The sequence below is a fragment of the Phoenix dactylifera genome, unplaced genomic scaffold, assembly GCF_009389715.1.
Source record: "Phoenix dactylifera cultivar Barhee BC4 unplaced genomic scaffold, palm_55x_up_171113_PBpolish2nd_filt_p 000304F, whole genome shotgun sequence".
In the NCBI taxonomy this organism is placed as follows: domain Eukaryota; kingdom Viridiplantae; phylum Streptophyta; class Magnoliopsida; order Arecales; family Arecaceae; genus Phoenix; species Phoenix dactylifera.
Genome location: NW_024067778.1, coordinates 182038 through 204799, shown reverse-complemented (window position 1 = coordinate 204799; position 22762 = coordinate 182038). Strand labels below are relative to the sequence as shown.

At 37.1% G+C, this 22762-nt stretch overlaps 1 protein-coding gene across 11 annotated transcripts in view; it reads left to right on the top strand.

Moving 5' to 3' along the window:
- The first annotated feature begins 1394 nt into the window (after window positions 1–1394).
- The window catches only part of LOC103710476 (alpha-1,3-mannosyl-glycoprotein 2-beta-N-acetylglucosaminyltransferase-like), a 49059-nt gene continuing 27691 nt past the window's right edge, over window positions 1395–22762 (top strand). For 2 of the 11 annotated variants that reach the window (XM_026806199.2, XM_026806204.2), the window contains exons 1-5: window positions 1413–1816; window positions 4976–5135; window positions 6730–6780; window positions 13784–13871; window positions 17308–17370. In XM_026806199.2, coding sequence (XP_026662000.2) covers window positions 5034–5135; window positions 6730–6780; window positions 13784–13871; window positions 17308–17370 — 304 coding nt within the window. In that variant the 5' untranslated portion in view covers window positions 1413–1816; window positions 4976–5033. Of the gene's footprint in view, window positions 1817–4975; window positions 5136–6729; window positions 6781–13783; window positions 13872–17307; window positions 17371–22762 lie in introns of all 11 variants that reach the window. The other 9 variants (XR_005507906.1, XM_026806213.2, XM_026806211.2 and 6 more) reach the window with 9 other exon arrangements.

Genomic DNA, 22762 nt, shown 5'->3' with positions numbered 1-22762 from the left:
CACTTTATCTTTATCTTATTCCATGCATGATATCTTATTATACCCCCACCATGCAAACCATGTAATGTGATCTTCACAAAAATATCCTATTAATAATTAAAAATTATTTTATTTAATTTTTGTGGCTAAACTTATTTCTTTTTTATAAAGAAATATTTTAGTATACTAGGAGATCGCTCTCATAGCTAGGGTAAATGATGTCACCTTCTAGTTATAATATAACTAAAATATTATATTTTTCTTATTTACATAGAGTTTGGAATGCATGCTAAATAAATATGTGAATACTAGGCCTATTAAGTATTTAAGCTTTTAAGAAAATTAGATCATGTTTCCAAATTTTTATCTATGTTCCTTGTCCTTTCTAGTGTTGTCATTAGAAACTCCTCGTAAAGTTTCTCAATCACTCGTTGACTTGAGTTCTCATCACTAGATGCCCTTGTATGGTGCACACGCCAAACAATCTATAGCCCAAGTTGACTAAATTGTCTTAATCATCGACAAAATACCCATATTAAAAACCTCACTGTCTGATATTTGAAGCAAATCAAACATACAAGTCCAAATAAGAATTACGTATGGAATAGAACAAAAAATAAAATTTGGAAAAAGGATGGGACTTCTACTGTGGGCTTGATGTAGGGACTTCGACAACCAACCAGTGTAGCCGAGCATATGTGACAACACTTGCTTTGCACTTTAAAGCATGGGAAAAGCTCCATGTCTTCCATTTAAAATTATAAATGTATGCTTAGTTTAACAGTCAAACACCTGACACTCTATTAGCTTGCACTATTGTTGCACCAAATATATTTCCTTTTTCTATAGGTTATTACTAAAATATATCCTTGTTCGTTGCCATGATTTATTCTCCACCATTGATTTAATGACTAGAGAGAGAGAGAGAGAGAGATTGTTGCACATTAATCTCCAAATATGAGAGGCAACGCGATACATAGGGGTCATCTTGTATTCACATTTACCTCTTCGAGCACCAGTTTTGAACATTTGTAGGAGAGTTCTTGATAACCTTAATCAAGGTCATCAAGTAACCTTCATAAAGGCATCAATCTAGGCCTTTGAATTCATTAATTCTGGCAAACACGCCCAAAGAAACTTTGATAGTAGGGGAAATGTCGAACTTTAGATTTAGCACTTTATGCACCTTCTCAAGTAACCTTTTTCACATAGGAGCTCCCAATCTAGTTCGACAAGTGGTGTTGGGTTTGTGATCAGGTCAGCTTTTGTGGCTAAAACTACATGCTACATAGTAGGGTCCAGCACATATTGTTACTGTGTTGAGAGCATCAAATATAATCTTGAAAGGGGACTCCAAAATTGTGATTTCATGGATATCAAGTTAGGCAGATCAAAGTGAGTCCAACCAAGATTTGATCCAATCAGGCTAAAATTTGGGAACCCAAGCCGTTGCCGGTCCAAGCCAAAGAGACGAGACCCTAGCTGCAAGGAGCCCTCCACTTCCGGGGCATTCCAGCCAATCGCCAAGAAGCTTTCAAGAAGCTCTCCAAGATTTTTTTTTTTCTTTTTTCTTTGGGTAAATCAGATTCAAGGAAGACAAAGGAAGGCAAAGCAAGACAAGAAGGAATCCCGTCCTCCGGTAGACCCGAAGACTGACCCCCGCGCCCGCGGAATCAAATCCTGATCGCAGAAAGAGGCGCCTCGAACCCGAACCTCCTCAAGGATTAAAGCTTCCACCTTCCTCCCTTCTATCTATTCTCCCGCGACAATGGCGAGAAATTTCTGCGACGTCCGACTCCTCCTCATCGTCGCAGCCACCGCCTTTATATTCATCCAGGTACCCTTTTCCAATCCATATCGATCCTCTCTTAGGAATACTTGATTTCCTTCAGCAAGCTCTGGTTGTTGATCAGAAGCTCTTTTCTTGTAAAACCCTTTTACGGTTACTCATGCAATTGTTGCAATTATTTTGAATTTAAATCTCTTAAACTTTGTTGAAAAAGATTTTGGGGTAGATTGATAGATGAGTTAGAAAAGGGTGAGGTCATTGCATCGGAGTAAGAAGATTAATACTTGCGACTTCGGGGTTTTCTTGTTTCAGGCTTTTTGGATGTATAACCTCATTATGTCGGGTTGTTTGTACAAACATCCATGCATACAGATAGACATTGTTAGGGTAAATAGGTATTGCCTTGTTCTTCCTTTTCAAGTTTGCTATTGTCAATTTCTTTTAGGCTACTTGGCATCAGTGTTATGGATTTGTCATTGTTGATGGCATGTGGTGGCGCCCTTGTGTGTGGTTTGCTGTTCCTATGCCTTTGGTGATCTGCCATTTCTTGTCTACAGATCCTATATCTGGTTGTCACCTTCTTCAAATATTCCGTTCTCGTAGTATCATCTGATGCTAGTAGCTTGTGTCTGCTCCAAAACCGGACTGGAGAATCAAACAGGAGAAGCTATTGACAATGCAATATCATAGAGTTAAAAAGATCGCATAAGAAAGGGTGATGTGCAACACCTCTCTTTCTTTCTCTCTTTCTTTTGCCTGTTTCTGTTTCTCATCTTTGATGAACTAGTGTAGGCTAGTAAACTGTGAGGACACTTCTTTATTACTCTCTTATGTCTAAGAGAATGGAAGAGATATAACTTAAACCACTTCTCATAAATCCTGCAACTCTCACAGGGAATCAAAACTATCCTATTCCAGAAAGGCCAAATAGGGTATTGGATCTAAATACCTTTACTTGACCTTTTATTCCCACCACTTTAGAGTTTGTTGTGCATGTTTTTTCCACATGACCTCAAAAAAGTTGCCAATTTGACCAGCAATCGAGTAAACTCTTGAACAATGCTTCTATCTTTTCAAACTTTCTAGCATAAGGTACCTAATTAAAGTGCAAAATTTTCTCAAAGGGTCTCCATCACTTTCTTCTTGGCTATCACCCTCATGAACTTCCAATGGTTTCAGACAAACCTTGAGCCTCCACTTCTTATCACCGTAAAAGAGAGCTTGTTTTCATTTTATAGAAAGTTGGTTCTATTTCTGTGTGTTCTCCTCTTGAAATTTCATTGTAAGATTTGTAACTAAGATCTTACATAAATTTACTTAAAGAAAGTGTTAACTGACTACTTTTTTCACCCTCGGTCACTATCAACATCTTTTGCTATTTACTCAACCACCATAGTCAAACATCTTGTTCTTTATGATGAAATTTGCAATAACTGATCTTTTGTTGTCAAGAATATAAATTTTAATAGTTGAACCTACTGTTAGACCAAGTAGCCACAGGATGTGTCTATGCTGCCCTTTTTGCTTTAACACCATAGTCTACATCATAGACAAGGATATATTACTTCATGCTACACTAGCTCACCTGCATAGGCAAGGGTGATTGAGAGATTCGACTACCATGAACATGTAAATTATTTCAACATATCCTTGTATTAAACAATTTTGGAAATTATTAGGTATAACCTTTTCCAATATAAGGATTTAATAGCACAAAACTCCTTACATGGAAGAAATGATTGCCTCTCCTCCCATTGCAGGTTATCTTCTTAGTTGACATTGCAAATTTTATCCCTGGTTGCTAAACTTTGCAAGTTGTGTTTCTTTGCTCTCACAACCCATTCAATATAAAATTTTGTTTGGTGATCTGAATAAGTTAGTTAAGAATTATGATTCCTATTGCCAATCAAAAATATCTAAAATAATTGTTGTTGATTTTGGTCATTGAGAAAAATTTGCACTCCTTATACTTTTGATTTTCTGTTATTGATAATAAGTAAATTACAAAAATAGCTCAACACTTAGAAAAAAATGCTGTTGGAATGGTGTTTGAGGTAGCTGACAGGGATGATGCATGTAGTCTTTGTTTTGCAGTTGAAAAATCTTCTCTCCTGTCTGTTCATTGATTTCTAGCATGTGTTTATTCCTACTAAATCCTTAGCACATGCAATGCACATGAGACTTGGTATGGATGGTTGGGATGCCCCAATGTGATTAAATATTTTCTAATTGTGATAAAATTGGGTGCACTTTTCCTTTCTTTCCTTTAACAGTAAGACCTGAATGTTGTGAATGTGCAATTTAATATGGGATTCATTATTAGTGAAGTGGAGCCACATGAACAGCTACTGTGGAGCCTTATCCAGTTATTCACACGCACATGTATGAATGTATGTATATAATTATGTCCCAAAAAGTTTCCCACCTATTTTGTTTTTTAAACTTGTCCTCTTGTGTTGTATATAAAATTGCTTTTTCCTAAAGTAAATTGATGTCATAATTTTTTTCATAATGTGAATTTACAATCAAGCAGAGGCTAAGGCTCATCATTTAGTATTTATGTGCTTGTCTATGCTAGGCATATGCTTCTCCCTTAAGATTGCCTTTCCATACGAGCCTGAGGGGCGAGGGCTCTCTCAAAGTGTCTTGTCTTGAGGTATGAGACCAGGCTTGTCTTAGACAAGCCCTTTTGCGTGACAGATGAATGGCAACTTAAAATAACTGGCAGATTATGGACTAAAGTTGCAGTCCAAAATTTGAAGAAAGATAGGATAAACACCAACAAGATGGGCGGAATATTCAGTTGCTTTTGACTATTTATGTGAAGGGTTTGAGTTCCTTTATTGCAAAAATTATCTTAAGTAATACACACTTGTGGAACACTTTTGCTCTCTGACATTGTTGGTGATTTTTTACCTACCTTTTAGTTCTCCAACTGCTAGATATTGCTACCACAATTCCATCTGGTAGTATTTAAACTTAGATGATTTGCACATTGGGCCATTTAAACTAAAGTAACCAACATATCTAGATCTTTACTATTTTTACCATTTGAGTGTAGAGCAAAAGTTTATTTATGAAAATAATTTTATAATTGAATTCAATGTGATTATCAAGTTAGCTGCAAATTAATTCAATTTTATTAGGTGCTTCTACATCCTATCATTTTTGTAAGATAACATCTTGATTGCATTCACTCCTGAATAGGTTCAATGCTTGCTTCAGCTTCATGGAACTGTAGTCTGGCATTGACACTCAAAACTGGATGAAGTCAATAGCCAAGAGTGAGAATCTTGGAGTAGCCTCCCGTACAAAATTTCTGTCATTTCCCTGGTCAAGTCATGCTTGGATTCCTGATCTTCAACAAGTATAATTCCAGTTAACCTGCCAATTCACTTCTAGTACGACATCATACTGAGTCTTTTAGTATTTACTCTGGGGGCTTATTGGATTGAAAACTAGTGTGGATTCAAATTAAAACAGAATTCTGTGAAAGAATAACACTGGGACACCCTGCTGAATAACCAGAAATAGTTCCATAAAGAAACATGTCTGTTGAAGTAGCAAGTTCATATACTCCAACTAACTGGCCAATTGCCAACTAATTAGGACTACTAAGGCCTAGAAAGAAGAAAAAATAGTTTAGGCATTTGCTGGTTTGTTTTCCTAGTGGGTTGACTCCACAACCCTGCTCTTGCTTTGAAATATTTAGAAAGGTAATCCTGCATCAAGAAAATAAAAGAATCTTTGTAAACATGTGCCATGAATTATTACATGTTTTAGTTTTTAGAACTATGTTTGGGCAACACTATTTACTTGGCCACTATATTTCTATTCATCATTTTGGGTATTAAATTTGGTCTTGATTTTAATTATGGCAGGCTCTCCTATATTTCCATAGCTCTTTGTTAAATAATCCACGTGATAACTGTGTTCTCATTACCAGCATGAATTGATGGCTTCCCTGCATGTTTTCCCTGAAGCTCTTCCATTATTGATTTGATTGTTCTTGTTACTGGTTCACCTTCTATCTCATTGTTTTCTTATGAAGGCAAATTTGGTTAGGCGATTTGTAGAAGCTTTAAGTTCGTTCTACTATTAACGACATCTTTTCCTTAATTCCTTTTTGCATTACCTCATCCCTTAACTAATTTCTTGATCATTTTGGTGTACTTGGTCTCAATTGCTTTGATAAAACAGTTGATCTTTTTCCTATCTGGAGTTTAACATCTTCACAAATAGATTTTGTATCTTTAGCAAATATATTGTTGCTATGCTATTGTTATACCTCTTGAAATGAACCATTGGATTATAGGATAATCATTTGGATGCCTTATAATGAAGAGTGTCTTTTTATGCGGTGGAAATTCTGAAGGGGAAACATTTGAATTGTTTTGTTATTGTCTTATAAGATAACTCTTAGTTGGTCTCATGTTGCGTTCTGAAATGTGTTTGTTCATAATAAATTGCTTTGTTTGGAAGTTTCTTTTTTCTTTATGCCTTTCTCTTTGCAGTTTTCATCAGGCCACCTGCATCTGCTTTCTAAATTGGTGACAGTCATTCTGCAAATCAACTTCCTATTGACTACACTCTATGATTTGCTAGGGACATCTAGTTATTGGTAATGGTTAAAATCATTGCTCTGGAAAAAGGTCATCTGTAGTTATAAATTTATTCAGACATGAACATCTGAGTAGTCGATGCTTGTCCATATGTTGAATTCGGTTTATTTGTTGGACCACTAGATCATGCAGAGAAGAAATAAAGGCATTGCAACGTGATGATGATTTGCCTTTTCACCACCATCTTCTTAAACACTTGTAACTGTCAATTTTGTTTTTGTATATATACATTCTTGCTTTATGTACATTATGAAGTATGCCCAATTGCAAGCTTCTCATAATGCATTCTATCTTCTAATATAATGCATTTTTTGCTTTATTTGGATATTTCATTTCTAGATGCGCCTTTTGGCAACACAGTCTGAGTGTGCAGATCGCCTAGCTTCTGCGGTATGTAGTTGACGGTCTCATTCTTTTCTTTTTTTTTCTTTTCAAACATACTATATGCATGCACATGCATACGTCCATATGCGTTCATGTATCTATGTATAAACATTGTATGTTGATAATTTATATATTTTAAAAATTCATATTTCATTCTTTTCTTCATCTAGTGATATACCATGTATTCAATTTTATTAAAATAATATTCCTGTTCATTGACACTATATGATTTTATTCAAGATATCCTAAATTAATTTAGTAATTGTAAACTGTGGCATTAAAGGTTAATAAGTTGTATGTATAATCATGATAACTGAATGTTAATGTTATATTCATTTGTATGGAAGAGTAATAATATATTATTAATGACTGCCTATCTAAATATTCCTTTTGTGAATTTAATCAAATATATATGTTAGTGAAAGAGTGGTCAATATGAAGTTGAAAGTGGAGGGTTAAATGGTATGCCCTAACCAAGGTTCGTCGTCTCGGTATCGGATCTTGTACCGGTGCCACGCTTGTACAGTATTGATGCGGTGTCGTACTGGATACTGATACCGAATCGGTATGGTACAGTACGCCGCGTATCGCCCGGTTCGGGCTGGTACGGCATACCATGGCCCTCACTAAGGTACAAGATTGTTGAAGAATCTTGCAATGCTTAATCAAGTTATGAGGTTAATGACCTATTAAATTTACAAAAAAAGTGATAGTTATACTAGAATACAAAAGAACATAATTATTAGCATGCCTATTTTATGCACAATATGTCTGTATTTATGCACCAATCCTTTCCTCTCAAATTTAAGCAGATCATGCATTTAGGATTTGGGAAAAGAGTATGCTTTGATGGTGTTGGACTTCATGGAAAGAACCCATAAAGTTGATAAAATTTGTGGTATGGACTATGGAGTATTACAACGGACGTGAATGAATAAAATGAGGAAATATATATATTTTTTTGCTTGGTATGCTTCTGAAACCCCAAAAGTATCTGAAAAATGAGGAATGACCATTCCTCCCATCTAAAAGTGGAATAACAATTCCTTTTCTTTCAAGCAAATGGCAACTCCAACAAATACAACATCTCATTACTTGCTGCATGAACCAATGTTGGAATCTTTCAGAAGTTGGAATTCCCATTGCATTCAATGCTCTGCTTTGTGAACCACATATATTAAATGGCAAATTTAATCTTTCTAGTTTGATGATTTAGGCGACAATTGTGGAAATGCTAAAGAATGTCTTTAGGGTACAAGCACAAAACATTATGTAATGAATGCATGATATGCTATTACCATCATATTGTCTCACTTGATGAAGAAAATATGCAATACATTGTGAAAATTGCATAGATGGATTCATGTATATTCAGGGCATCTAAAATCACCCCATATTTTGGGTGATAGTAAGGTATACAGTACCGGTATTGGCACCCATACCAGTTGGCTAGTAGTACGGTATGGTATGGTACGGTACCGTGCCATGCCATTCTAGCGCGTATTGACAAAGGAAAACTGAAGAGGGAGGGGGAGGGGGAGAAGGAGAGGGAGGGAGGGGGAGAGGGAGAAGGAAGGAGGGAGGGAGGGGGAGAGGGAGAAGGAAGAAGGGAGGGAGAAGGAGAGGGAGAGGGAGGCGGAGGAGAGCTGGAAGCCCTTGTCGGCTTCTTCCATGTGGTGTTCTTCTATTTCAAACGAAACAAGGGGGCCTTTTTTATATTTTCATGATTTAAACTGAGGGTTTTTGCAGACTTTAGTTTCAATCACGAAAATAAAAAATGGCCCTCTTGTTTGATTCGAAACAGGGGAACCCCGCATGGAGGAGGGCCAACAAGGGCTTCTCCTTCGCCTCTCTCAGCCTCTCTCTCCCTCCACCCTTCCCTTCCCTCTCTCTCTCTCCTTTCCTCCCTCTCCCTCTCACCCTCCCTCCCTCCCTCTCACTTTCTCTCTCTCCTCCCTGTCCCCTGTCTCATCGGATTTCTCGAATCGAGGGGCAGAACCATTCCGGAGCTTCTTCGGTATGGCTTGGTACGCTCCGAACCAGGCGGTTTGGGGTGGTACAACATTCCTTGGGTGATAGAATTTGCTAAGTCAAAGATGAGCTGATTCATTTGCAATAATATGAGACTTCCTGAAGCAAGTCCATGCTGGTTGGTGCATACTGTGTTGTTTTAGCGCTGTCACATACTGGACATATCAGCACAAGGCATGCAGGCATGCTAAAGTATCCTATATATTGCATAATATTGAACCATAGAGCCCTATATCAAATCATGTTGTTTTGATATAATTCATCGCAGCTCAATATTGACTAGTATTGAGCCAAAAAAGGTTAGCATACTTTTGTTTTTGTTTTTGCCATTTAATTGCCTTGGAGAGGGAATGGAAGGTTGTTTGTTGGCTTTGAACAGCCTATAACTCAATAAGAAGACAATTGGAAAGAACTTATGCACATGAACATTATATGAGAGGAAATGTACTTGAGATATTCCATGTAAATAAGGAACTGTGTGCCATTTGAGTTCAATAAATATTCTAATATTTAAATTCCATTAAAATAAGAGGGTCACCAACAAATTCTAGATTTTAGGGTTGGGCCAAATAGCAACTTTTAAATATTAGAAGATTTCTGAGACCTCAAAAGCTTTTAAGTATTACTAAATCCAAGCCTTGCCAAAACTCAAAAGGCCAGGCAAGAAGAGTCCTATATTCTAATCTCCATTTTTTTTTCATGTAATGTGCCTATAACACGTACATAAGGCTTTGACACATATGCATGCCTTGTTCTTTTCAATTCTCATTTTCCATAATATATTTCATTTTTATGAATGGTTACCATCTATTTTTATGTAGCAATTCTAATTCATTTTTAGGATGTTATATTAGCTTGACCGACACATTGTACGGTGTTCAACATACATTCTTACCTACACTGTTGATTGTATGGCACTGTAGCCTGTTGGGGTTCATAATATTGTTTCAATTCATGGAACAAATCTTAACTAAAGTAAACAAAAGTTTAATGTGTAAAAGTTAAAACATCCCAAAAGAATTTCATGCCCATGCATTAAAATGTGTGCCATGCCACTATGCTTATGCTCACTGTATGCCAACTTCTGTATGTGTTAGCATGAGATGACATAACATGTGTTATGTTAGTTTCGTTGCTGCTGAATCTTGGACTTAGGTCGGAGCGCAGCTCAACTGACCCTGAGGTCGGCGGAAACTGAGTTGAACTGGCTGGCCGAGGTCTGAAAAAGCTGGTCTTCTCTGAATTGGCCTGCAAGAAATCCGCTTACTGAAGAGTTTCCGGCGGGGGACCTTTCGATGCGTGAGTTAGAATAGAGAGGCAACAAAATGAAAGGAAGAGATTTCAACAGAGTGTAGTTCTCTGTGAATAATATTGTATGATATCATATTGCATTGCGTACTTGAGGTCTTTTGGATCGTTACTTTATATAGGAGAGTCGATTTTGTCATTACCTGGGTCGGCGTGTACCAGTGGTCAGGTGGTGGCCAGTAGTACGGCTTTGCCGTGGGTGGTGGCGTATGGTACTGACCGCGCGCTGAATATAGAGTTGTTGTAACGGCCAGTCGCTGTCACGACGGCTGATTGCCGGGACTGTCAGTCTTTATCGGCACGTGTCAAAGTTGCCCACCTTGGTCGGTTGGCTTCTTGGTTGGAGGCGAAGTTGCTCACTTCAGTCGGCTCGGGCTGAAGTTGCCTACCTTGGTTTTTACCGTGGTCGTTAAGGTCGGTCTGGTCCGAGGTCGAGGTGTCCAATATTTTTTCCATCAAGTTCTTTATTGGAAAAGGCCATAGTAATGGTTCTTTTATCCTTGTTTTGAAGAATGTGCATTTTGTAGTCAGGGTTGTGCAATATTGATGAACTTCAACCTTTATGTGATTAGCTTGTCTGTGGAAGACTGAATTATGGGCCTATAACTAATGCTCTACTTATCACAATGTAGCAATTTATGTGAAGTGTCAAAGGTACTATTTCTCTATCGAGATTTTAAAACGAAGTGGCCTTCATGATGGTGTCAACCATGGAATGATAGCTTCATCAATTGAAGAAAAGATCTCTCTCTCTCTCTCTCTCTTTCCTTTGTTCTTGTAATGAAGGAGTTACAAGAAGCAAATATTAGAGTATTAGAGAATAGTGATCCATAGCATCAGTAGCTAAATCTGCTTTGAGGTTGATGCATGAATTGAGGTCAGTAGCCATGCCTGTGAAATAGTACCTTCTTGCTAGTGAAACCTTCTTGAAATTGCTGAATGAGCAGAGCACGTGAGGAAATAGATAATTCAAATAAAATTAGGTCACGAGAGGGTGAAGCAAAGAAGGTTGTCGACAAGCTGATAATAATAGGTGACATAATGCATTCATAGATAATTTGCTGATACTTGATGAAACTTAATGAGAGGAGATGCATTTTGATCATCCATTGCAAGCTTGAAAAATAGGATCTACTTGTATTTCTGATCACATGATAAATTTCCATGGCGTTTTTCTTTGCAAGCTTAAGGCCAACGAAACAATGAAGACTGAGGAACCTCATGGGGAATGTTTGAAACACCTCTTGTTGGACTGAATGTTTTGCATTTTTATTAGTATAGATCAAGGTTCGCCGTCTTGGTACTGGACCTCGTACCGGTGCCATACTAGCACAGTGTCGATGCAGTACTGTATGAAATTTTTTTTGGCGTATCGAGTGTCAGTACGCCACCTGTACTAGATATCGGCACCGAACCGGTATGTTATGGTACGCCCCGTAATGTTTGGTTTGGGCCGGTACAACATACCTTGGCATAAATAATGACGATTATGGTCATTCTGAATGATATGAGTTGACCTTGGTGTGCTTGACAAAGATGATAGATGTGCTAAGGATGATGATAAACTTGGAGGTGGTTGCATTTACCTTCTGAAGGTCCTTGACAGGAAACATGTTCTTAATGAGTAGCTGATAAAGTACCTTCCATGAATGTTGGTAATGCCAGGTAATGCGTGAAAGATGGTCATCTCGGAACCATGGGCCACCAAACATGGCTTATATGCTCCCTGGAATCATTTCGAAGGTCTTAATTTTATAGGCCAATGATAGGGATTTCTTTTAAGTTAAAAAGGATCAAGGTCCCTTTGCCCATCGAGGGTCATCAAACATTATGTCTTGTTGCCACTCAGAAGAGGATTTGTAGCTTTATGATAGTCATTAAGTTTCTGATGGGTGTTAGCGGTTGATGAAGCAATTGATTATTGAAGGAGTCATAGTTTAAGGTAGCAAATGCACGATGGTTTATAGGCAAAAAAAGAAAACAAATGTAGATGAAGAAAATGAAAAAAAAAAGAGTCAAAGAGATGTAGAGAGTAGAGAGATCACTTTAATCAGAAGCCTCCATGAATTACTATTTTTCTCCCACATATTCAGCCAAAAGGCTAGTATATTACAAATTATTTTTTAATAAGTGTACAATTGGATCCCTTTACACTTGTAACAAACCCATCGCCAGACTGTCTTCCCAGTACTTTCCACTTTTAGTGCTTATGGCCTTGCTTGCTCGTCAATCTGCAATTTACATTAGTTTCTTTTGAAAATGTGAATTACTATATGTTAGTAGATGAACCAAGACTTTATTTTTCCTCCTTCCATTGTGGAGACAGTAATTATTCAGCAATTATAGACTCATGGATTTTTAACTCTGAAGCCTTGTGATATTGCAGGAATCCAGTGACACCTTTTGTGATTGGTTGCTTCTAGGCTTCTAGATTTTAACAATAATTTGTTAGATGATGCAGGTATTGATGTACAGGTGATAGTGTTGTCACCGGTGAGATGAGTGTAAGGACCAGTTTTGAAAACCAGGTATGGGCCTAGATCGCTTATTGGCCAGTATGATATGTACTATAGTATAGGGGCTGTATAGGCATGATTGGGCCACCACTGCCAGTAACCTGTAGATACAGGTTGATATGAGGTTAGTACAGGAGGCATGTACTGGCCAGTATGACTGTACTGGCAGTACTTGGTACCTTGGTAAGAGTACCCAGATCTTTCAAGGTGGGTCTCAAGGACCTTGCTTAGCAATTTGGGGGCCGGCATAACATAAATTTGGTAAGGAAGCATAAAGTAGATATAAAATCTCACTAGCGCACGGGGCCAATATCTTTACAAGACTTACATCAACGAGAAAAAAACCATTCAAGGCTCAGTTGGCTTGTGGATAATTAGCCTTAGGACAATTATGTGTCTCCTTATGTAGAATTATATTCTTGGAATAAACCTGAATTCTGGCTGGTTGTAGATCTTTTTCCTATAGGCAATGATGACCTGGATGATCTTAGTCAATTAAAATTTGACCAACACTATTTTGAAGCGATATAAACAAATTAAGTAACTGGAGATGGGATAAATTGAGAAATCAGATAACTTTTCTAACTTTTTGATGGAATAGTTATACCTACCAAGTGTTTAACCCTGTTTGACCAAAAGTACAATTCCAAGTTATCTTGTAGTGCTAAATGGTGCTTCACTAGGATGAGGGCTATCACATTAACAGCTCTATCTCATGCTTATCCCTGAACCAACTGGGCCTAAAGGTTCAGAATGTACAAACTCTTGTATACATAATCAGTAACTGAATGCATCAACTGATAGCATATTAATCCTACATATGCATTAAAGCATATTTATTTTAATAGTCTACTGTGCACTATTTATCACTTGCTTTACCATGAATGTGGTCACTCTCTGATACTAAGAGTGCAGCAGATCTATATTTATTTCAGACTGGAGTGGATCTATATTTATTTCAATGCTTTATGTATGTTTATTTTGATACCAACTTAAGTTTCTATTGTGGTTGAACAAACCCATCTCAAGTTTGAATAAAATACTCTATTTGATAGTCTGGAGGGACATAACCTACATGGCGTCATATCTTTGTCTTTGTTCAAAATTTTCATATCTTTAGATAACATGGTGTTGTTTAATAAATTTGTAAACAGGTGGAGTCTGAAAGGCAGTGCACAAGTCAGATGAGATCGTTGATAGATCAGATTAGTGTACAACAAGGAAAAATTGTTGCCTTGGAAGGTCTATATATGATTTGCCAGAAACTAAAATTTATTATTTATTTTATCTAATAGTTTTGCTAGAAGGCTTAAATAACAACATTTAAGCTTTGAGGCTTAAGTTTGTCTAGATCAAGGTTTTTGATATCAACATATGTGTTTTGAAATTGTTGCATTTATTTATTTATTTATTTATTTCTTGCCATCGAATAGCATTACTAAGTTAAATTCTTGTATGTGAAGTAATTATGTAGATCTTATTTTCCCTACAGTATATTCAGCTTATTGTCTTATCATATTCAAGATGAACGATAGTGAATATATTTGGTTGCTTTCATGTCTTTGTTTTAGTTTGTTAAAGTCTTGAAAATTATTTTTTTCATACATGGTTTTTTTTAAAATATCTAACCTAAAAGAACAGATATTTGACTATTATAATGTTTTATATTTTTCATCATGGATGCACAAAGTTTGTTTTCATGCATTTGAAATGTGATGATATTTGATTTGTTCTTCCTGTGATATCTTGTTATCTATGGCCGACTCTAATTCAGATCAATTCTTGCCCAAATCTTTTTTGATGGAAAATTCTTGCCCAGATCAAATCTTTTTTTTTTTTGGTTTTGGAGTTTCAAATGAAACTTCAAACTACGCAAATATCTCGGTCTTCCTAGAGTGATATGAAAATTGCTCTGCCGCTCGATGGTCCACCTCCGTCTTCGTTTTAACAACCCTCTCCTTCGTTGCTTGAAAATTAGCAAAGTGATTCTTCATCAGTTGCCGAACATCCTGTTGGCATTTTCGGCATATAGATACGTTGGAATAACCACCAGCTAGGTACTACTTCAATCTGGTTACTTCTTATTTGAACTCTGTGTTGCACCAGTTGCACCTCCAGTGGTGCTGACCTGAGAGTATTTGTCCATGATCCCAACTAATGTCACGCAACGAGTCCTTTTTTCTTGATGGTTCCATTCTTGCAAGTTTATCAAGCACGTCAGTTTATTAATTATTTAAAAATAGTAAAATTTTGTTACGATGAAAAATATATTTTATACTTCAGAAAATACTTCAGACTTATTTAATACATAGTACTGATTTTTCATATTTTTAGATTATTTATATATTTTTAATAATTTTTAAATTTAAAAATATGTTTAAATATCATAAATTCATAAAAATATGTTTTCTATTTTAGAAAATACTTCTGAATTATGTAATATACTACTAATTTTTTATATTTTTTATATCAATTATATTTAATTATTTTAAATTAAAAAAATAATTTTTAAATATAAATATTTTAGAAAATTAATTTAAGCTAAGATCTTTGTAGAACGCTACTATGGATGCTACATATTTTCTTAAATTAGTAGTATCTTTGTAGAATGCTACTATGGAATATGGATGCTAAGATCTTTGTAGAATGCTACTAAGTCCATGGGCATGCATTTAAGGCTAGGTGCTTGTTTCTCAATTTGTTTTTTAAATTTGTGCTTAGGCCACTATGCGCATGATCGCGTCAAAATTTGAATAAATTGACACCAAATTTAGCTGGAAAGTAGCTTGCATGCCCTAAATAAGCTTCTAATCTTACAATCATTTTTTGAATTTTATTTTATTTTTTTAATTTAAAAAAATTTATATAGTCCAAAAATTAAAAATTTTTGTGGAATTGTGTAGTCATTTATAGATCTACAACATATTATAAAATCATGCCAAAATCAAAAATTTTAGCATGATCTTTTCTTATTTTGGATTTTTTTTGGCATTTTTCGGCATTGAAAAAGGAGAAAATGGGGTAGGGAGGGAAAACATACCTTGTTTTGGGTTGGATTCTCCTTGAATCGTCAAAATCTACATGTTTTTTGGTCTCGACGGGTCGGGGGGTTTTGAGAAAATGGTGAAGGAATATCTGAGAAGCCTTCTTAGGCCTTCCCACCACTGAAAAACAAAAGTGGAAGGGGGACCCGGTTCGAGCTAGTCCAAACCAATGCGAACCGATTTTGCTCGGAATCACCTGGTTCGGACCAATTTTGAGCGGTTTGGGGCCGTTTCCAAATCCCGCCGCCGAACCGACCACCCAGTCCCGCGTCGGTTCTGCTCGGGTTCGGGCCGGATCGGCAAACCTTGTCAAGAAGGACATCTATTTCTTTGTTGCCTCCTAGAGATTCATCAACAGGGCGGGCTACTTTGTCCCTATGCAAGGCTTTATGGAAAAATGCAACCCATAAGAAAACTAAAAGTTTTGTGTGGTTAGCTCTAAGGAATAGTCTACACACCCAAGATTGATTGGTTAGGAAAGAATGGCTGGTGGATCAAGGGCTATGTTCTTTGTGATGCTAATTCTGCATTTACTAACCACATCCTCATCCACTGTCCCTTCACGAAGAGCATTTGCTATAAACGAGAGCTTGCTCAGGCATTGGAGGAGGACTTGCAAGATTGCTATCTTGTTGGACCTGTTGGAGAAAGAAGAGAGTTAAATAGTTGATATGGAAGGCATGAGATCAGCTTGTTTTGGTTTTCATGGCAGCTTTGGAAGAAGAGAAATTCTATCTATTCTCACAATGGCCATTAGTCTCAAGTCTTGGGACAACTTATGTCCTTGTAAAAGTTCTAAGTGCCATGTTTTTAGTTCTTAATAGATTAGACAATATACTTGTAACTTAGGGTTGTAGCCTCCTGTATATTTGCTTGCTAAGAAACTAGTGGGAGGAACCTTTCTTCCTTTTCCAGTCTTCTCAAAAGAAAAGGGCCTTTCATCATTTCTTGAAAAGAGAAAAAGAAGTCCTTTCGTTTTCCCAGTGACCAATCAATGTGGAACTAAACATGTCCGTACGGGTCCTCATAAGTACCTAAAAATTCCAATTACTGAAGAACAAAAATTCAATTTCCCAACTTCAGTTCAAACATTGTTTTCTTGGGTTCCAAGTCAAAATTTCAACTTTCAAATGCTAAGGTATTTCTCAAAGCTTAAAGTTTCACAAATTATTTTATACTAAAATATACACTAACTGCAGAAGTCTGGTTAGAAAAGTTCATATGAGTTAGTCTCTAAAGGTAAATGATGCTTGACAACACTTATTGTCTCAGCAAATTGGTTCGCTTTTCCTCTTTTGTACACACACGCTAATACATACATATGGACATATACATACATTTATATTTTCCTATGTATAGGTCAGGTCATTACATGTGATATGTAAAAGATTATATATATATGTATGTATGTATGTATGTATATATGTATGTATGCATGATATATGTATGTATTAGAAAGAGAAATAGAGGGGTAGAAATTTCATGTTTTCAGTCTGATACAGTGTGCAATCCTCTATAATTCAATTTTAATTCTTTGTTCAGATGTGGAGTTGTGTTTATGTATTTGTATTTTGGAGCATTGATATTGGTTTGATCCAATCTCTAAACTACTAATACTGCATTGATGTTTCCAGAGGAAAAGAAGCTTCAAGATGAAGAGTTTACCCACTTGAAGGCCCTAGTTCAAGATCTTGAAAGTACGATCTTGGTCTACTTTAGTTTTACTGTCCATATTTCTTATTTAAGCAAGGTGTTGCTTCTTTATAATAGTTTGTAGTTACCTTTTGCTTTTAATTTGGTTTATCTCGCTGAAATGAAAAATTGAGCTGTTGAATAAATTCTTTTCTAGACATTTTTGTTCAGAGTTCATGTTTCACTTACTGATCTGAAGAACCATTTTCTGCTTGGTTTTTCGGCATAGACATGATGTCATTTCAATCATTGTCAACTTGGTTGTTGCATTATTACATCCATTCTTTTCCTTGTCAAGTATAGAAGATAGATCTTTTGTTAAACACTTCCAATAAGCTATAATCGATAGCAACTCATTATAATATTAATTTGTGTGCAATTTCGAATCACTGTGGCTTTTTATTACTTCTTGAGGAGTTTTAATTAGGTTTTTTGTTGAACACTTCCAATAAGCTATAATCGATAGCAACTCATTATAATATTAATTCGTGTGCAATTTCAAACCACTGTGGCTTTTTATCACTTTTTGAGGAGTTTTAATTCCTTTGCATGCAAATCTATCTCAGTTTCTTATCTAGTATGAGTAGCTAGCAGGTGTGGTGTATTCTGTCTTAGGATCTGCTCTGTGGATAACTTCAGCTCGTTAAGAATGCTAACTGTTATCTTGGATATAGAGTAGCACTACGATGTAGACAACAGTGGATACCTCCTTTGTGTTGTCCCATAATTTGTTCAAAATGTGCTGTTGCTTGATCTTTCTCAGATAGAATTTTGGAATACTAATTTTTAAATGTCGTCTGACTTTTTCTTTGGTGATGTGACACAAAACACACGAGCCATTGTATTGCATTGATGCGCACAGAGCATTGTCAGTTCCATTCTGTTGTAGCACCATTCTGATATTAGACTAACCGGTGATGTCCAGTGTAGTAGACTAAATATTTGCTTGAAATTAGACAACGTTTATAGATAATCCCAACCATCGTTTGAGCCTAACATATTTCTGTCGTATTAACTATCACATACTACATAATTTTAGGCTTATTTTCTCATCGTTTAAAGTCCAAGATATCATTTGTTTTTGTCTTTTGTTTAAAGCAATATTTTAGGTGCTGATCCATTGTAGCTTGGTACTGGCAAGGCCATCTGCATGTGCAATGGTACTGGAGTATCTCAGGGTATTGAATGGCAGTGGACTGTACTGGACTGTATTGAGTTTAATGCAGTTCAATACCAACAAATGCTGAACCAAAAAGGTTCAAAATACTTTTTTTCGTAAAAAAATTCATTGCCTTGGACAGGAATTGGGTGGTTGTTTGGTGGCTTTGGATAAACTGACTCCATAGGCAGATAAAAGAACCAAACCTTATTTACATGAAAATCAATTAAGTGAATGTGCAATAGGAAATACTCCCTATTTGAGTTCAATATGAATAATCTAAAATTCAGATTTCATTAATGTGCCGTGCCGGGCCTGTACCGACATAGTAGAAGAGATGGGGAAGAGGGAGAACGAGGGAGGAAAATAGAGAGAGAGAGAGCGGGGGAGGGAGGGAGAGGGAGAGGGAGAGGAAGGAAGAGAGAGGTAGGCTGGGGCTGGTTGGCGGAAGCCGGGGAGTCTCTGCGTGGAGGAGGCAGAGGCCAGAGAGATGCGAAGGTTGGACTCTGCCTTTGGGCCCCTGTTTTGAAAAAAAAATTAAGCGAAGTCGCCAATGGGTTTGCCTACTTCAATTTAAAAAACACAAGATTAAAAGGGGCTCCCTCTAGGCCCCTATTTCAAAGGCAATAGGGGACCGGAGGCGGAGCCCCGCCTCCGCATCTCCCTAGCCTCCCCGGCTAGCCTCTCTTCCTCTCTCTCTCCCTCTCTTCCCTGCTCTCTCTTTTTTCCTCTTTTTTCTTCTCCTTCTCCTCCTTCAGCGACGACGTCTCGGTTTCAATGCCGGAACCATCCTGGTTTGCTGTCGGTACGGCCCAGGACGCCTTGAACCGGGTGGTTCGTGATGGTTCCTCAGACCTAGAGATTTGGAAAAAATGTTTTACATCTTGGTCTCCAAAACTTTTTCATCTAATGACACTAGTCAACAAACAATGCTTCAACAAGCACATCTTTTATTTTCAGAGTATTAGTATCAAAAATCTTGTTAATCCAAAATTTTATAAATGCCTGTTGTTGAAGTAATGCTAATGCCTTCTTCGGGTGTCATGTTAGCTTGAATGAGAGATTGCACAATATTCTTTGCATGCATGCATTCATTCACACTATATATATCATTAAGTCTTCATTTTATTGCATGAAGCTACTCTTAACAACATTAGCAAGAAGTTTAAAGCATCCTAAGAAAGGAAACCCCAATAATGTCTCAGCATATGCATGCCATAGCAACTGAGACGGTGCTGGCCCATGGCAAGCATTGGCATGACACGATATTATTTATATTGTTTTGTTGTTTGTTTCAATTGAATGTGTTGTTATGTTTAGTTTATAAGCATCAAGTTTCCTATTCTGTTCTATTTTATTGTCTAATAACATTTGTTTGAATTGTGAAGAATGTCTACTTCAAACATGATCATAATATTAAATATGATTTTCTGAAATTGATTTTGCTTTTCTTTTGTTAATGTTTTAATCTACTTGCAAGTAGAAAAAGCTCTTTTATCATTTACCATATTAAGGAAAAACAATAATTTGATCATTAATTTTGAGAGTTCATAAATTTTCTTTTGTATTGACATGCCAAAATTTTACATCGAACCAATGTCTGCCGAACCGGTACCGGTGGGCATACCGGTGGCCTACCGGACCGGTTTGGGCCAATGCGAACCAGTACCACTGGTTCGGCCAGGTTTTGGCTATCGCGCATTTTTTTTGGAAGTTCTCTCTTTTGGATATTTTTCTATGAATTTAAGTTTAATTTGATATTTTTTTGTTGTTTTCTTGATTTTTTTTCATGTTTTTTGATGTTTCCATGTTTAGGGTTTAAGTTACATGATGCATCTTATTACTTCCAATCCAAATAATACAAATCATAAAATGAACAATATAAAATATCTTCAAATCAAGATACATTCAATTACATACTTTTAAAGCACTCTCGGATATCTAAAATTGGGATGAGTGGCGATGCTCTCGTAGATATCCGGATTATAATAAGTATAGTCAGAAGGAGGCAGATCAACCCACCCCTCTACCTAAGCGGCGTTGTAGTCTTGTCTGCTCATCCAAGAAGAAATGTGTGCCGGGTTATAAGAACTCTCGCTCAAGCTTTGGCTTTAGGAGGTGTCTTTTGATTATGGAGGGGCTCATCCGAATATGGCGGCAGCAAAATTCGACCCGTGAGATGCTACAGGCTGCGTAGGATGGTATCCATCGGAAGATGCCTTCGATGCACCGTATCCATATCGGTATCAATATAGATCATGGGCTGCCTGAGGCTGCGGATAATAGGATCCAGTATATGACTCGAAATCTGATACGTTTATGGATCCTACTTTCATGTGAGGTCATCTGCAGCAATATCCTGTCTTCCTGAACGACCTCGAGGAGCCCATCTCCTATATGTAATAGTATCCTCGTGGGCTCTATAAGATGGTCGACCGTGGTCCGTATCCTGTGTATCGAAGACCAGCCTCCGGCTGTGTCTCATAAACAGTACCATACTGTCTTGCACTCCCTCCATGGCTAGCAGATTCATTACCACCAGAACCTTCATCGCTGCTGCTGTAGGTCTCCTCGACACTACATTGGGGGCCTTTATTTTTCTTTTTTGGTTTGGTGGGCAGCTGCCTTCTTACCCTTCAAGTTTTTTTTCTGTCTGGCTATGTCGCCCTCCTGACCGAGTCGACTGGGTATCGTAGTGTTCTTGTCTGAGCATTTCTCGATCATCTCTCTGAGAGGGTGTTTCGTACTAGTCATGTGGTGATTGGCTCTCCTATGGTTGCGGTTGATCAGCTGTAGAAGTGCATGGAATATTGCGCCCAACCCATTGCTCTGAATTGACCCTAGCCTCATTGGTTATAAAGCCGGCCGGTCATGTAGGCGATCCTGGCTTGTCAAGCTTCGGCTTTTGCTACTGGCGCACAAGCCAGCCGACCATAGAATCATCGTCGAAAGCCCTAATATTGGATCAGCATACTTGAGCTCCACTTCCTTCTGAATGCACTTTAGCTTCAACTGCAGATTGTAGTGCACATATACAAGGTTGTTGAGGCGCTTCTGTGTCAAACAGTTCATCTGCTTGCTGTGGATGAGGGCGAAGGTGAGCCAGTTGCGCTCAGCCACTCGAGGAGACCGTCTGGATGAGAATCCGGATAGCTATCCACTTAAGATTTTTCGCGGACACTTCAAAATGAATCTGCCATTCGGCTGCAGAAATATTGAAGAAAAATAGATATTAGTACCATATTAGTAATCCTCTAACGCCAGATGAATGTCCTCCTAATGCGTAATGTACTTAGATTCATAGTTGTCTTACTCACGATTGCTGCTCATTTACAAAGCTGTTGCTGTCCTTTTTAAATAATTTGATCTATGAACAAAAAGCATGTTGTACTATGTTAATAATAGAAGATACCGGTAAACTTACACATGCCACAAGAGTTAAGTTACCTCTTCAGAAATAATCTAGTGGGTGTCGGCCCTCGAGCATTCGCCCATGCTCCCAGCCAATATCAGGCTGTGAGGGATTGGTTTTTCTTGATGGCTCCCTTCCTACAAGGACAATAATTTTTATTTTTATTTATTTTTTAATTTTTTATAATTCTACTTTAAAAAACTTTATTTATTGTAAATTCAGAAAAAGAAGATTTCTACCTGAAGAATTACTTCTGAATTATGTAGAATGTACTTTTTTTTCAATTTTTTTTGATTTTTAATATATTTTTTATTATATTTTAAATTTAAAAATAATTTTAAAATAATAATATTTTAAAAAATAAAAATATTTATGTCAACATGCACATCCTTCATGGATCTACAACATATAAAAAAATATGCCCAAATCGAAAACTTTGGTATGATTTTCTCTTTTTTTACTTTTTTAAGCTCCTTAAAAAAATATTAAAGAAAAAGGATAGGAGAGAAAACCATACCTTAATTAGCCTTCATTGGATTTTTTTGGAAAGAGAAGAATGTTCTCTCACCTCAATTTTTTTTCTCCTGAATCAATTTTGGGAAGGCCTTCTTCGGCCTTCTCTTGCCTCGACCGTTCGGCTTTTATATCCGAACAGGCGAGGCGTCGAGAGAGACTGTGGCTAAAATGGCCATAGTGTTAAGATGACAATGCGGGTTGCGCTGTGGTCAAAAAGGCTATAGCGCGTGGCGCTGTGGCAAATTGAATGCATACCAGTGCGAATCAGTCTAGTTCACACCAGTTCAAGACGGTACCAGGCCTTGTACCA